General features: G+C 35.2%; 1 protein-coding gene across 1 annotated transcript in view; it reads right to left on the bottom strand.

Moving 5' to 3' along the window:
• Positions 1 to 4,960: 4,960 nt before the first annotated feature.
• Positions 4,961 to 16,761, bottom strand: part of zgc:154054 (Alpha-1,3-mannosyl-glycoprotein 4-beta-N-acetylglucosaminyltransferase B-like) — a 69,447-nt gene continuing 57,646 nt past the window's right edge. The window contains exons 13-15 of the mRNA XM_056472222.1: positions 16,563 to 16,638; positions 8,611 to 8,723; positions 4,961 to 5,203 (exon numbers count right to left, since the gene is read on the bottom strand). Coding sequence (XP_056328197.1) covers positions 5,186 to 5,203; positions 8,611 to 8,723; positions 16,563 to 16,638 — 207 coding nt within the window. The 3' untranslated portion in view covers positions 4,961 to 5,185. The remainder of the gene's footprint in view (positions 5,204 to 8,610; positions 8,724 to 16,562; positions 16,639 to 16,761) is intronic.

Below are 16,761 nucleotides of genomic sequence, written 5' to 3'. Positions count from 1 at the left end.
CAATCAATAGAAATCAATGGGAATCGGGCTACCCTGACCTAAACACCCAGAATGCATATTGCTTATACACGTTCCCGAGCTCAATAGTATAGGCTATACACCAATACTGTAGTTTTCATTTAGGCAATACTACAATTCACCACGGTTTATTGTAGTAAATCTAAAGTTTATATAGTATTTAGTACAGTTTATCAGTTCACTATAGTATCCCGTAGCCCTCATTAACGAAGAGATGTAAATAATATAGTATAATATATACAGCATTATACAATACAGTTCAAAAACACTATAGTAGCCATTTAGGCAGACTATAAATTTGTAGCCTATAGTATTTTTTTTCCATGTGTGTCAAGCATATGGATAAATAAAGGTACAGTTCACCTAAAAATGACAATTCACTCATCATTTACTTCTTTCTTCTGTTGAACACAAAAGAAGATGTTTTGAAGAATGTTGAAAAGCAGCAGTCATCAATTCCACTGTATTTTTGGTTCCTTATATAGATATTAACTTAAATAGATGTCAATGGCTGCCAATTTCCATCATTCTTCAGAAATATCTTGTACAGTAGACAGAAATTCCTGATTGTTTTTCAACCAATTGGTTCATAACTGCATTTTGGGCAATCTAAGTGTAAAACCTGAGCCAAATAACCCAGGATTCAATTAGAAAGAGCCAGGGTTAACTATACTGTAGCTGTATTATCCTGATGCCCTCCTCTCCTCCAGTTTCTGCTTTTGTAGTTGTGAATCTGCATCTGAATGTGTGTCTCCCTCTTTCACAGGGTTACCAAAGTGCTTCGCAAGGACAAACAGACTAATGATTGACTGTGCAGTAACCAGTGCTGGAGTGATTACAGCAAAAGCCTGAGATTTATATTAACATTGGTACATTTTTTGATGTTGAAATTATCCCTGTGTGGTTAATTAGCAGGTTGATTCTCTTAAAAAGAGTAAATAGTAATGTGTCATCTAGAATACAACTTTGTAGATACAGAAGGATTGGTTTCATCGAGTTTGTTTATCTGGAGTGCGTTTCCCAAACAACGACGTAACTCGCAGCTGAACTATCATAGTATGATGCATCGTTTGGAATGTAGTGAGGAGTGTTTCCCATAACTAGGCCCACACGGAATCTGCACGCGCAGAATTCAGCAGACTTTTAGCCCATCATTAATTCTGTTTATTTACTTGAGTAAATGTGTGTAAATCTATATTTATTCAGTTTTAAGTTAATTGCAGTAATATTATTGACTAATATGAAAATGCTCATCTGATTTATGTACAATACATCTAATACACAATCTATTACATGAAAGACTTGCTTTGTTTACCAAATAAAGTGAATCTAATTGGATTTGCATTGTAAACATTTAATACAAGTTAAAAATATATTATTTTGTATTTCACATATTAAGATTTTAGTTATGACACTCCTAAAATAATTCCACAGAAATCCGCAGATTTTTATAGCAAACTTCTCTGCAGAAATAGCACAAAATGTCCGCAGATTCCGTCTGGCGCTACCCATAACCTGTAGTTTCTGTCGCAGATTCATCGTTTGAACCACGCTAGTGATAACGTAAAACGCCCATAATGATGCTCTAAACAGGGTGGAGTAACAAGTTCTTAAAAAAAAAACCCTCATAATTTATTTGTGCAAATTATATTGTATTACACGCACACGCATTTAAAAAAAGAGCTTTGGTAAAAACATGCACTAGCTTTCTATATTAATTGAAATATATGTAAATGGAACATAAAGAGCCTATATATGTTGCCTTTACAAATATTATTGAGAACATTACATTCTATTACAAAACATAAAATCACTTTCAAAAGCTAACACGTATTCTAATATCATATATAAATCATATAAATAAGTAAATAAATAATATGTTTATTATAATAATAAATAATATTCATTAAGAAATGAAATTTAATAATTAGGAAATGAAATAAATCATACTTTAATAATATCAATATTGATTATTATTATTATTATTATTATTATTATTATTATTATTATTATTAAGTAGGGTATTGTTTATTTAATTTTTTTGAAAAGTCTACTTTTACAATTTGACACATGTAAATGGTTTACATGAATAAACAATACCCCAGCTTGGCACTGCAGAAATGTTGTAACCAGCAGGCTCATGTCATATACAGTACAGATACTTCGTAAATAATCCACTATAAATTAAAAGCATTAACATATGCTGTGTTTTTTGTTTTCACAAGCTTTGGAGACGTAACCTAAATTCTGCTTTTAAATAATAGGTCACCTATATTATATTGTTTTACATGTACACACATTTGAAAAAAATCCAATATTAGTTTTGGTAAAAACATGCACTCGCTTTCCATATTAATTGAAATATATGTAAATGGAACATATAGAGCCTATATATGTTTCCTTTACGAATATTATTGAGAACATTACATATTCTATTACAAAAAATAAAATCACTTTCAAAAGCGAACATGTATTCTAATATCATATATAAATCATATAAATAAAAAAGTCTACTTTTACAATTTGACACATGTAAACCATAGCAGAATTGTTTTAACCATGTCATATACAGTACAGATACTTCATAAATAGCCTGCTATAAATTAAAAGCATTAACGTATGCTGTGTTTTTTGTTTTCACAAGCTTTGGAGACGTAACATAAGTTCCTCTTTTAAATAATAGGTCATCTATAGCTTTCGCCATGAGCCATGGCTGTGTTCCAAATTGGATCAATGTTTTCAAAGTGCACTGCGAAGGGAGCGCAATTATAAACATGAAGATCACTAAAACGGAACTGTAAAACACTTTGAAAGCAAGTTACACCTAAGAGAGATGACTTCAATGCTTTTTTATTTTAAAAATACTCCAAGTTTAAATGTCAGAATGTTCTACATGAATAAGGCATAGGGGAGATAACTGGGAATAGAACACAGCCAAGAACTATGTTTCTAACTACAGCTCCAGAGGTGTCGTTGCAAGCATAGAAGTTTGATGGAACACTGATTTGGGAAAAACACCCAATTAACGAACTATGTTTGTAACGGCACAACTTGTGACCTTAGTTGGCTAACACTGGTTTTCGGAAACACACCCCTGGATAGTTTTTGGGTTTAACATATACACATACAGATGAAGTTATCAGCCTTCCTTATTGACCTTAAATTTTGTTTTATTATTTAAATAAATTAAAAACTGCTTTTATTCTAGCCAAAATAAAACAAATAAGAATTTCTCCAGAAGACAAAATATTATCGGAAATACTGTGAAGGAACTAATTGTTTTTATTAATATTTTCTTTGTCAAATTTTGCAATGATTCTGAATAGTGTTGGGCTTTAAAAGTAATATATTGCAATTTAAAGTCATGTTTTTTAAAGTAACTTTAAGGAAATAATGTGATCATATGAGCTATGATATTTTGCATAAAAAAAGATTATGATTTAATATATTAAACAGCAAAAGAAAGTTCAAGCGTATTTAAGGAATAGCCATGTCAATAAAGGCATTTTATTATTTTTTCCACATTTTTCGAGTACCTTTCTTGTGCTGTTTATTCTGATAAATTCCTTACCAGGGTGTCCACGGGGTATTAAAATGATTAAAACTTAAAATGTAGAAATTTAAGGCCCTTAAAAAGTATTAAAAAGTCTTAAATTATTAACTTAAACTTAACTTAAATTAAGTCTTAAGTATTACATTTTATATCATTTTTGAATAAGCAATGTATGCTAAGTTGCATGCTAAAGTTTGCCTGAAGTAATTCTGCGAATATCCGGATGCTGTGTATTTTGTGAAATCAATAAAATCCAAGATCTGATGTCATGCTGCTTTGTTTACTGCACTAACCAATGCAACACCTTTATTTCTGCAGTTCTATAGGCGCCAACCTGCTGAATTAGCTAGATTTAATCGATTTTTATTCAGTATATGAATAATGGTTTAGTTTCAAATTAGCTTCCAACATTAATATTTAGTAAATATACTTTGAGTTAAAATTCTGCCAGCGTTTCCAGTTGAAACCTAAAGTGCTTGTAAGGTCTTAAAATGTATGGAGATTCTTAAAAAAGGTGTTAAAAGGTATTGAATTCACTCTATGATTCCTGTATATACTCTGCTTACCCAAAGAGCACCGATACATGAATTAACCTACTCCTATGCACTTTTTGTTTGATTTTGGATTGTATTATATTATTTTATAAGTATCTTTTTCAAACACTGCTCATGAAAACCCATTTCTGCCACAGTGAAAAACAGGTATTGCTAAATTTTATCTCACAATTTAACTACTTGTCTTGCAAGTTTATCTCACAGTTCTGCATTTTATTGCAGTTTTTTAACATGTTTTTCAGTGGTGAAAACAAGCTTTCATTCAGTATATGATTAATAATAATAATAAACATGATATGACCACATCAATTAATACCATCCATTAATCAATTAATTAATTAAGCCATCAATTAATACCAGCTTATATCACTGCCATTTATTGACATTCAAGTCAGATGTTATTAACAGTTAGATATAAGATATTATAAAATATAGTCAAATCCCTTGCGTGATCCTTCAAGTTGTATTTGCAACACAAAATAATAAACTTAAAAACGTAAATAAATTATACAAAATTAATAAACAACCTTCATGGACCACATTAAACAAATATGGGTCACACTTTACAATAAGCCTTCATTAGTTAATGATAGTTAATGTATTTACTAACATGAACTAATTATGAACAATAGTACAACCAGTACAGCATTTATTATAATACATATTATATATTAATAATGATTACGATCATAGTTTAACGTTTACTAATGCATTATTAACATCCAAACCCATGCTTGTTAACTCACTGCGAGTTAACTGAGTGAACTAGCAATAAACAATCATTAATAAACATGAACCAATACTGTAATACATGTATTGTTCATTCATTGTACATGCATTAGCTAACATAATAACTAACTAATGCAACCTTATTGTAAAGTGTTACCCAAATAAGCATGTAAACACGTTTTCCCGCTCAAACCGATGAGGGAATTCTCCTGTAATTGAAGATGGCACACAGTTGTGGTTATTTTCCAGGCCAGCAGAGCGCGCTGTTGTCAAGAGCCGCAATTTTCACATGTTAGCATGCGGCTCAGATTTCCCCTCTCTCCTGAGCTCATCAAACTTTAATAAAGATCTGTCAACAGAAAGAGATGTGACTTTTAAGCAAACTTTAGATACCGTGTCACCGTTTTCAACAGCATTGTTAGCAGCTATCGGTGCGTTACTTCCTCAAACGCTTATTTATAGACACCAACAATACTGAATGATTGCACAGAACTAAAATGTCAATAAACACTCGCAGGCCACTTTATTAGGTACACCTTACTAGTACCGAGTTGGACCCTCTTTTGCCTTCAGAACTACCTTCGTCCTTCGTGGTATAGATTCAGCAAGATACTGGAAATATTCCTGAGATTTTGCTCCATGTTGACATGATAGCACACAGTTGCTGCAGACTTTATTTACATCTTGTAAAAGGGGCATAATAGGTCTCCATTAATGCATTATTATGTATTAATATAAAAACAAGACAAAAGAGCTTTAATGACAGAAAAACTGAAGCACTGTAATGGATACCAAATTAAAAATGAAGGAAAAATATATGTTTATTCATTAAAAGTTGTTGAAGTTGTTTAAATTGTATTACAAAAATACATTTTCAAGCGTAATGAGACTCAATTATGCCCTTTATTAGTGCTTTGTGTGAGTAACATCAATTTTAATGCATTTTGCTGACGCACGTCATGATTTTGCCAAGTATGCTGTGATCCTGGATTAACATCTATGCTGATCCTGCACTCTAAAAAACGTTGAGTTATTTATTTAACACAATGGTTGAGTTAAACATATTTAGTGCTTTGTTGGGTTATTTTAACGTTTATTAGATTATTTATTAATAACCCAACTAGTTGAGTTAAATATTTGGTGCTTTGTTGGGTTATTTTTAACCTTTATATAGTTATTTATTTAAAAACTCAACCAGTTGTGGTAAAAATTTGAATTTCAACAGTCAATTGATTTAACTGACACAAAACAGCTGTATTAATAGTAATGTAACATAGTAATGTTGTTTTTTGCGTTATAAAAGTTATTTAAGCTATAACACAATACTGTTGTTATTTTTTTTATCAAATTACCTCTCCGTGTTATGTTTTTATATCCGTTTCACCATCCAAGACCATCTTTTAGAAGTGTTTGGATGTGGTTAAAATGTATTGTACATTGTGGACACTGAGTGAAGCCTGCAGCAGCTGCTGGACAGTCTCTACAGCACAGTGAGCTCCATATTCTGCTCAATCAACACATGATTTTCTGCTTGCGTGTTTTTAACTGTCTGTACTTTGTTCTGTTTCTTCATCGTTTGTGATTCTTGATTTATTTTAACAAAAGCGTCTGGAACTAAAACGCAATGTAAAAAAGCTATTTCAGTATTTTTGAATCCTGTATGTTATTTATTTACACAGCCATAATTATAAGATTAATAGTAGTACTAGTAATAGTAGCCATAGTAATACCAGAATGAAAAAAATAACATTTAATCAAAATAACCCAATGCATTGGGTTGAATTATATAACCCAATACATTGTGTTAAAATAACCCATAGTTGGGAAGGTGCTATAATAACCTATAGTTGGGTTATATGTTGGGGTATTTTTAACCCAATTACTTTAACAGAGTGGAACATCATTTTTGTTTGAAAATGTAATCCTATTTCCTACCCCTAAACACAACCATAACTGTAAATTATTCCCAAAATCAGAGCGGAATAATAGTTGGATAACAATCATGTAATAGTGCATAAACCTAACCATAAGGCTAAGCCTAACATAAACAGTAAACATATCCCTTAATTCTGATTGGCTGATTGGAATGTTGTTCCAGGATCAACATATATGTTAATACAGGAACATGTCCTACTTGGTAAAATCAGATTAGGGTTTTGCTCACTGCAACTCTCTGATTGGTGGAATGTTCCACAAAGCATCGTAGGTAATGTAGTTTTTCTGCATGAACTCCACAGTTAAACAGTACTGAAGAGTTTACATCAGGGGCCTCATGTACAAAGACTTGTGTTGAATTCATACTAAAACATTGCGTACGGACAAAGCTGTAAATGTGCGTACGCAGTAAATAATTCAGATGTATGAAACACTGTATGCTGAATCCCACCCATATTCTCTTTGTACATCCGAATTAACGTAAAACTGAGCGCACGTGCATGAGCGCAAACCCCTTCCTGCATCCTCCCCCTAATAAATATGGTAATGACTCCACTTTGGCAAAACCAAATGAAAAAGCAATAGCAAAGGCAAGCAAGAAGAGAAACTTCACAGAATGTGAATTAGAGGTGCTCCTATCGGAGGTAGACCGGAGAAAAACTGTTGTTTGCTAGTTTGTCCTCCGGAATTAATAACAAAAGAAAAAAATAGAGTGGGAGAGTTTAGCTGATGCGGTTAACGCAGTGGGGTCTGAACATCGCACTGTGAGTGAATTAAAAAAGAAATGGTCCCATGTAAAGGTGCAGGTTAAGAGGAGAACAGGGGCGCACCGTCAAAGTGTGGACTAAACAGGCAGAGGAAAAGGGGATGGTGAACTAACACCCTTTGAGGAGAGAGTTCCCTCAATTGTGGGCGATACTTTACTGTCTGGAGTAGTATCCGTGTCTGTGGGAGACACAGGTGGATCAGAGGAACACTTTGTTAGGGCGGTATAGCAGCACCACTCTGCTCTTATCAAGGCAGCACCACCAGCATTTTCAGCCCAATCGCCCGCTTTACAACTGACCGAGTGCCTGCCACCTTGGAGCCTTATTCCAACCATGCTGTAAGGATGAATTAATCATGGGTTGACCAAGGCCACCTTGCACCTTGCGCATTTGAGCATCACATATTATCTGCACCTTTATTGAATGGAAATGTTTCCGATTCACGCATGTAAATTTGTCTTCAGATGGCGCCTTTATAGCAATGTGCGTGTAGTCTCATGTTAATTTCATCGTTAGTAAATCCAAACGTGAGCGTGAAATCTGCCGTACGCAGCGTTGATACATGAGGCCCCATATCTGTCAGTGAATGTTTATCCGTTACAGTTAAAATCTGCTTAATATGGAGAAAATTACATATTACTTCTGGAACCCGGCTGATTGAAATGTTAAGCTCTTTAAGAGTTATTTACCTCTGTTCTCTAGTTACTAGCATAGCATTACCATTTCAATGAAAGACCCAATAAACCACCCAAACAAGCTCTACTAGAGCTTTACTGGTTTTGTTTGTCTCACGGATGACTCACGACCTTTACCTCGCTTTCATTTTACTGCAAGGAGAAAAAACCGACATATCATTTAGCACGTACTTTCCTTTGTGCCTGGAGAAATGTCAACAAAATTGGGTTGGGTATAGGTTTTCATACATCCACGCTCCTCTCCTCTCTGACGGAGTTGGTGTGTTTTGTCTGAATTAAATTATTTTTAGCTCAAGCCCTTCCCGATGAGGCGAGGCCTGTTTCTGAAGGTTATATTAAGGCGATATGCATGTTTTTACCTCACTGAGAAGAACCCAGACGTCAGAGTCCGAGTGAACCAGGATTCGCATGGCCTCTGATATACCCAAAGCTGCGTCCACTTCTCCTTCAGCCACTCCATTCTTGAAAGAGCCTACAAACACAAACATCGAGTAGTTTCATCTCAGATTACACAGAAATTACACATGCACTGGATGAAACTAAACATTGTGTTGGGTAAATAAATTTATAAAGTAATATATTACAATATTAAGTCCCTTTTTCTGAGTAACTTTAAGATAATAATGTAAATGTATGAGTTGTGTTGGTTTTACAATATGATTTAAAGATTAAAATTGTAAAATATTACATTTAAATGTTACTTTACCAAACCCTGCTAATGAAAGCCATTTCTGCCACAGGTGAAAATATGTAATTACTCAATTTTATCTCAGAATTTTTACCCGTCTTGCAAATTTGCCTCACTCTGCATATTATTCTGAGACATTGCAACCAGAACTGGATGTAACTAAACATTTGTAGTCCACATATGTGACCGTGGACTACAAAACCAGTCGTAAGTGCCATATTTTTTTATTGGAAATTGTATTAAATACACTCTCCGGTGATGTACGGTTTGTTAGGATAGGACAATATTCGGCTGATATTACTATTGGTTTTAATAGATACTGTAATCCAATTACATTTCTGCTCAAAGAGTAATGTAAAGTTTACATAATTTAATAAATATACTTGCATAATGTGCATAAATTGAACACTTATGTGTAAATCAATTCAGAGAAGAAGAGTAATTGCAATTAAATATATATATACAGTTGAAGTCAGAATTATTCGCCCCCGTTTATTTTTTTTTCCCCAGTTTCTGTTTAACGGAGAGCAGATTTCTTCAACACATTTTTAAACATAATAGTTTTAATAACTCATCTCTAATAACTGATTTATTTTCTCTTTGCCATGATGACAGTAAATAATATTTGACTAGATATTCTTCAAGACACTTCTATACAGCTTAAAGTGACATTTAAAGGCTTAACTAGGTTAATTAGGTTAACTAGGCAGGATAAGGTAATTAGGCAAGTTATTGTATAATGATGGTTTTTTTCTGTAGGACTATCTAAATAAAATATAGCTTAAAGGGGCTAATAATATTGAGCTTAAAATAGCTTTTAAAATTTCTAAACTGATTTTATCCTAGCTGAAATTTTATTAATTAAAATTAAATTAATTTATTATACAAATATATTTGCAGAATAACTAAATTTTTCAACTGAGTGAAGTTTATTTATAAACTAATTTCGAGAGGATCACGTGCTTATGATTGCTAGTGGCTGGAGCCGCATTATCTAATTCTCAATGCACCAATCAGATGACTCCTAAGTCACTACAAATAACCTGGGTTACGTACCACCGCTATCTTCGTTTTGAAGAATCCCCCCATCTACCCCTACTCCTCCTCCTTCCTAGATGGGTGACACGGTGGCCCAGTGCTTAGCACTGTTGCCTCACAGCAAGAATGTCTCTGGTTCCAGACTTTACCAAACCAGCAGACATTTCTGTGCGGAGTTTGCATTTTCTCCCCGTGCTCACGTAGGTTTCCCCCGGTTTCCTCCCACTGTCCAAAAAACATGCAAATTGACTAATCCAAACCGGCACTATAGACATGCTCCTAGTAAATGGTTATCTCTCAAGAGCAATCACTATCTGTTCATTGGTTATTAAAGCAGGGGAGTTCTCGAGATCTACCTGAGCTCAAACTCCCCTCTCGCCTTGCAACGGGAGGGAGCCCCGGGCTCGAGGATTTTATGAGCTCAGGGCTCTCACCCGGGACAGCATGCCAAACAAGCTTATAATCAATCATCAGCTAAGTGTGAACTCTTGAAGAAGATTAAATGTGTCAGACAAATACAGCAGCTTCAGAAACAACGAACTGTGTAGGAAATTAATGTCAATGTCAAGGGCAGACTTAGTGATTCTTATATATATATATATAAGCCAACGGCTGCAAAACTGCTCTGCAACAACTGTGTAATTTTTAAGTTAAATTAAATCAACTTTCCAAGTCATTTCAACGTACAACAATTAAACTAACCTAAACATCAAGTTAAAATTTGTGCAACTTAAAAATGTAATATGAAACCTTATTTACTCAACTAAAGTTAAAAGTAACATAAAAACGTGTCATGACTTCTTATTTTTAACACTGTACAAACCAGCGTGTTTATGAAAATATATTAAAATGACAATAACATCAAATAATAATCATCAATCAGCATAACAATCTGTTTTGAAAAGCTGTAAATGAATGGAAGTCTATTAGAGTGGAAGTCTTGACACATTTATTTTAAAATATCCGCACTGCTAACACGTAACATCAAGTGTTTAAGTGCAAAGTTTTGAAAACTATCAATGATTTGCATAGCGGTGAGTAAAAAGCACTCAGGCTGATTAAGCAAATGAGTAAACGTGAAACCTCTGAATAATTGAAACTGATTCACGAGTCATTTTGGCTAGGTCGTTCAAAAGAATCATAAGAGTCATTCTGAATCAGTCTCCTCCCTGATGGCAGCAGGATGAAGTTGCTGTGAGATGAATGGGAAGGATCACCTGCAAGACGAGAGATGTCTGAGAGGGTGTCTCTCTCACCACCCTCTCATCCACCTACTACTCTCGTCGTACACGGAAAGCCATCAGGATTGCAGGTGACCCATCCCACTCATCTCACAGCAACTTCATCCTACTGCCGTCAGGGAGGAGACAGACTCAGAATGACTAATATGATTCTTTTGAATGAGCTAGCCAAAATGACTCGTGAATCAGTTTGAAGTATACTTCAGCCTGCTGCCGAAAGGGAGGAGACAGATTCAGAATGACTCTTATGATTCTTTTGAATGAGCTAGCCAAAATGACTCGTGAATCAGTTTGAAGTGTACTTCAGCCTGCTGCCGAAAGGGAGGAGACAGATTCAGAATGACTCTTATGATTCTTTTGAATGAGCTAGCCAAAATGACTCGTGAATCAGTTTGAAGTATACTTCAGCCTGCTGCCGAAAGGGAGGAGACAGATTCAGAATGACTCTTATGATTCTTTTGAATGAGCAAGCCAAAATGACTTGTGAATCAGTTTGAAGTATACTTCAGCCTGCTGCCGAAAGGGAGGAAACAGATTCAGAATGACGCCAAAATGACTCGTGAATTAGTTTGAAGTATACTTCAGCCTGCTGCCGAAAGGGAGGAGACAGATTCAGAATGACTCTTATGATTCTTTTGAATGAGCAAGCCAAAATGACTCATGAATCAGTTTGAAGTATACTTCAGCCTGCTGCCGAAAGGGAGGAGACAGATTCAGAATGACTCTTATGATTCTTTTGAATGAGCAAGCCAAAATGACTCGTGAATTAGTTTGAAGTATACTTAAGCCTGCTGCCGAAAGGGAGGAAACAGATTCAGAATGACTCTTACGATTCTTTTGAATGAGCTAGCCAAAATGACTCGTGAATTAGTTTGAAGTATACTTCCGCCTGCTGCCGAAAGGGAGGAGACAGATTCAGAATGACTCTTATGATTCTTTTGAATGAGCTAGCCAAAATGACTCGTGAATCAGTTTGAAGTATACTTCAGCCTGCTGCCGAAAGGGAGGAGACAGATTCAGAATGACTCTTATGATTCTTTTGAATGAGCTAGCCAAAATGACTCGTGAATCAGTTTGAAGTGTACTTCAGCCTGCTGCCGAAAGGGAGGAAACTGCGCAGTCTCAGGGCCAGAACCAGAAGACTCAAGAACAGCTTCCTCCACCAGGCGGTCAGGAGACTCAGCTCCCTCCCAGCTGTACCTCCTCTGCTCAACTCTTTTCTGCTCTTTTGCACGACCACACACTACCTGACTTCCATGTTTTGCACTTGTGATGTCTGTTTTGTATACTTAGTTTTGTATATTTATATTTTGCTTGTTTGCTGTAATTTCATCAGCGCTGTATATCAAGAATGTTCAGCATATTTGACAATAAAACTGACTTGACTTGAATCAGACGACTCTGCTTGTTTGTTTGTCCTCAGTTCACACTACATGCTGAAACATTAAGAATGAACTTCCAAGAATTTTGAGATGGACATGCAAGGTAGTTAAAAATGATAATGCAAATACTATACTGTAGATAAATATGCAAAATCAGGCTTGATTCAAATTGTGTCTATTTGAAGACAAGAAATGAAGAGCACTGAAAGAACTTAACCTCATGAACGTAAAATATACTTCATGAAAAACATAACTAATGTGTTCAACAAATGTACTGTATGTAAATGATCCAGTGCATGTTTACAGTCAGATTCTGGAAGTAAACCCTCATCTTTAAAAACTTTCATTTTTACATATCTAAAATTCATACATATTCATACATATTTAAAATATTTTAATTATAAACATTTAAAATATTTATTATAAATCCATTTAAATATATTAATTTATTTTCAATAAATAACAATTTCTTTAATATTCATTCATTAATTTATTTTATTTTAGGCTTAGTCCCTTTATTAATTCGGGGTCGCCACAGCGGAATGAATCGCCAACTTATCCAGCACATGTTTTATGAGCTAAATTGGCCGTAGTGTATGAGTGTGTGTGAATGTGAGAGTGTATGGGTGTACTGGGTTGCAGCTGGAAGGGCATCCACTGCGTAAAAAACACATGCTGGAATAGTTGGTGGGTCATTCTGCTGTGGCGTCCCCTGATGAGTAAGGAACTAAGCTTAAGGAAAATTAATAATAATAATAACAACAACCTTTATTTAACCAGGTAAGTCAATTAAGAATCAGTTCTCAACCTGGTTGAAAATGACCTGGCCTGGTTTTTTTTCATTCTTTTTCCTTTGGCTTAGTCCCTTATTTATCAGGGGTCGCCACAGCCACTGGCAGTTCTAGTTTAAACTGCACCCTGGGCGAAACCACCCCAAACATACCCCTTCCCCATCCTAAAAAATAAAGACACTATGTGGTTGACTTTATGCATATTTAAAATATTTTAATTAACATTTAAAATATTTATTATAAATCATTTAAATATATTTATTTATTTTCAATAAATATAACAATTTTTTAAATATTCATTCATTCATTCATTCATTCATTTTCTTTTCGGCTTAGTCTCTTTATTAATCCGGGGTCGTCACAGCGGAATGAATCGCCAACTTATCCAGCACGTTTTATGCAGCGGATGCCCTTCCAGCTGCAACCCATCTCTGGAAAACATCCATACACACTCACTCACACTAATACACTACAGACAATTTAGCTTTCCCTATTTACCTTTACCGCATGTCTTTGGACTGAGGGAGAAACCGAAGCATGCGGAGAATGAGAAGTGAGAGCAGGAGAGAGAGTGTGTTTCAGGGCACGGATTGGATCAAATTTAACAGAGAGAGTGGATAATACATTTGCATGCACACAAACACGTGGCGATGCCCGTGCACTTATCAATCAAAGTAGAAAATTGACGTAAAATGATCATTTTTGTCATTTAAAAAAATATTTGCGTAATATGGTGGCCGGGAAGTGCAAAACAATATTACGAAGTGTGAAACACTTTTACAAAGCTCGAGACAAATTTACATTTTGAAAAACATTTTTACCAATCATAAGACAAAATTACATAGGAAAAACAAAAACAAAACGCAAAACACTTTTTCAAGTCCCGAAACAAATTTACAATGAAAGATTCCTTACGGAAAGGGAATGTCCCACACACCGGAAGTGACGCAGAACGTACACTGGGAGTGAGGCGGGGAAAAGTGTTGGTGGTGAGTGCGGTAAATTCGTACTGTGGAATACAGGGGCGTTGCTAGACATAAAGCTCTACTGGGGCATGTACCCCCATACACACTATATATATATATATAAATAAATACAAAATATATATACACACTATAAAAATACACTATATTAAATTACTTTTGCATAAATATTAATTTAATTTGAATGAAATTCTATAGAAAATTCAATAAAATACAAAAAAAAAAAAGATGTGTTATAGATTTATCTGTTGTAGACTTGACACATGGCAGATAATTAGGTTTATTAAGTCTTTACCTCCCTGACTCGTCATCCCTCCTTTTTGCTTCATACAAAAAATCTATCAGGAGGCATGCTGAGTAAGATCACCATCATATTGTTTAAACTTTAGTATTGTCCACTTGCAAATCAAAAAAGGCTCTTACGCCGGTTTTACAACGCATGAGCGGCGCATAACAAGCAGGTAGCCTGCTTTTTTGGCGCGCATGTTTACTACCGGGACTCTCAGAAGAAGAGCAGCGCGTGAGAGAGGCGCACGTGTTCTCTGCGCATATGCGAAGATGCGTCAGTTTGCTTTTTGATTAAACACATTGCTTTCACCAGCGTTGGTTCAGTTGCACATAGAGAATAACGTCTTTATTTCGGAATTACCACTCTTAATAAATACACTTGCATATGAAGTAAATCATATCTCAATGCATTTATTGGGGCACTGGAGATTTTTACTGGGGCACGTGCCCCAGTGAATTGGGTCTAGCGACGCCCCTGGTGGAATACATGGTGTATATAAAGTCTATGGTGACCGAACATGGACTGCGGTCAAGCGATGTTTTGCGGCAAACACATGAGCAGCTTAACGCGGTTTTGCTTTACGTGTGGTCGGTCAAGGTATTTTTCAAGACACTTCTATACAGCTTCAAGTGACATTTAAATGCTTAACTAGGTTAATTAGGTTAACTAGGCAGGTTAGGGTAATTAGGCAGGTTATTGTATAATGATGGTGTGTTCTGTAGACTATCGGAAAACTATATAGCTTAAAGAAGCTAATAATTTGGACCTTAAAATGGTTCATAAAAAATTAAAAACTGCTTTTATTCTAGCTGAAATAAAACAAATAAGACTTTCTCCAGAAGAAAAAATATTATCAGACATACTGTGAATATTTCCTTGCTCTGTTGAACATCATTTGGGAAATATATATATATATATATATATATATATATATATATATATATATATGTATATATGTATATATGTATGTGTGTGTGTATTTTATATATTTTACCTGAAATTATTTGCTTGAAAAATAAAACAACCTATGAGAAAAATAAATAGAAAGTGGATTGACTGTCCAGAAATAAGATGTCATGTATTGTTGTTTATAAACTCCAAAAGTAGATTCTGTAGATCTGTTCACAAAACACCTTTAGTCATAATTTCAGTCACTCAGAACTTCACAATAGTGGGAAAAATGCAGACGTTCAAGTAACGTCATAACAATCATTCATACCGTTACCAGGAAAAACAACCGGTACTGAACAAGAACCGGTTATTCAAAGAAGAGAAACTGGTTTTCACAAACTTGTACTTGCAAGACTTTGAGCAACTCTATAATTATAATAATCATAATCAATGCTGCCTTCACTGCCGTATATTTGACTACATACTTCAATACACTGTTTTATATATTAATGTATATATACGCGGTGGTGGTGCAGTGGGTAGCACAATTGCCTCACAGCAAGAAGGTTGCTGGTTCGAGCCTCGGCTGGGCCAGTTGGCATTCTTGTGTGGAGTTTGCATGTTCTCCCTGTGTTTGTGTGGGTTTCCTCCGGGTGCTCTGGTTTCCCCCACAGTCCAAAGACATGCGGTACAGGTGAATTGGGTAAATTGAATTAGCCGTAGTTTATGTGTGTGATTGAGTGTGTATGGATGTTTCCCAGTGATGGGTTGCAGTTGGAAGGGCATCTGCTGCGTAAAACATGTGCTGTATAAGTTGGCGGTTCATTCCGCTGTGGCGACCCCGGATTAATAAAGGGACTAAGCCGAAAAGAAAATGAATGAATGAATGTATCACTTAACACAGTGCAAACAAACAAATGTGTGCACTTCTGCTGCTTGTGTTCATGCAAATCCTCAGAACGAGGAAAGACATGAAATAAAGAGGAAATAAATGAGGAGTTTGCATACCGATCTGGACAAAGCCATCGGAGGAGGATTTACAGCAGGCCATTTCTCCTCTGGACACTTTCTCCTTCACAGAAACCTGCAAAACATGCAGACGCACAGTCTGTTAGCACTTCACACTTCACTGCAAACCAGTCAAAAAGATGTCTGAGAGATTTCAGGAAATTTCAAAAAATCTAGTCCAGCAGGTCTGAGAGCAACT

This window comes from Danio aesculapii, chromosome 14 (genome assembly GCF_903798145.1).
Source record: "Danio aesculapii chromosome 14, fDanAes4.1, whole genome shotgun sequence".
NCBI lineage: Eukaryota > Metazoa > Chordata > Actinopteri > Cypriniformes > Danionidae > Danio > Danio aesculapii.
Note: the sequence above shows the minus strand (reverse complement) of the source record. Positions and strands in the feature narration are given on the sequence as shown.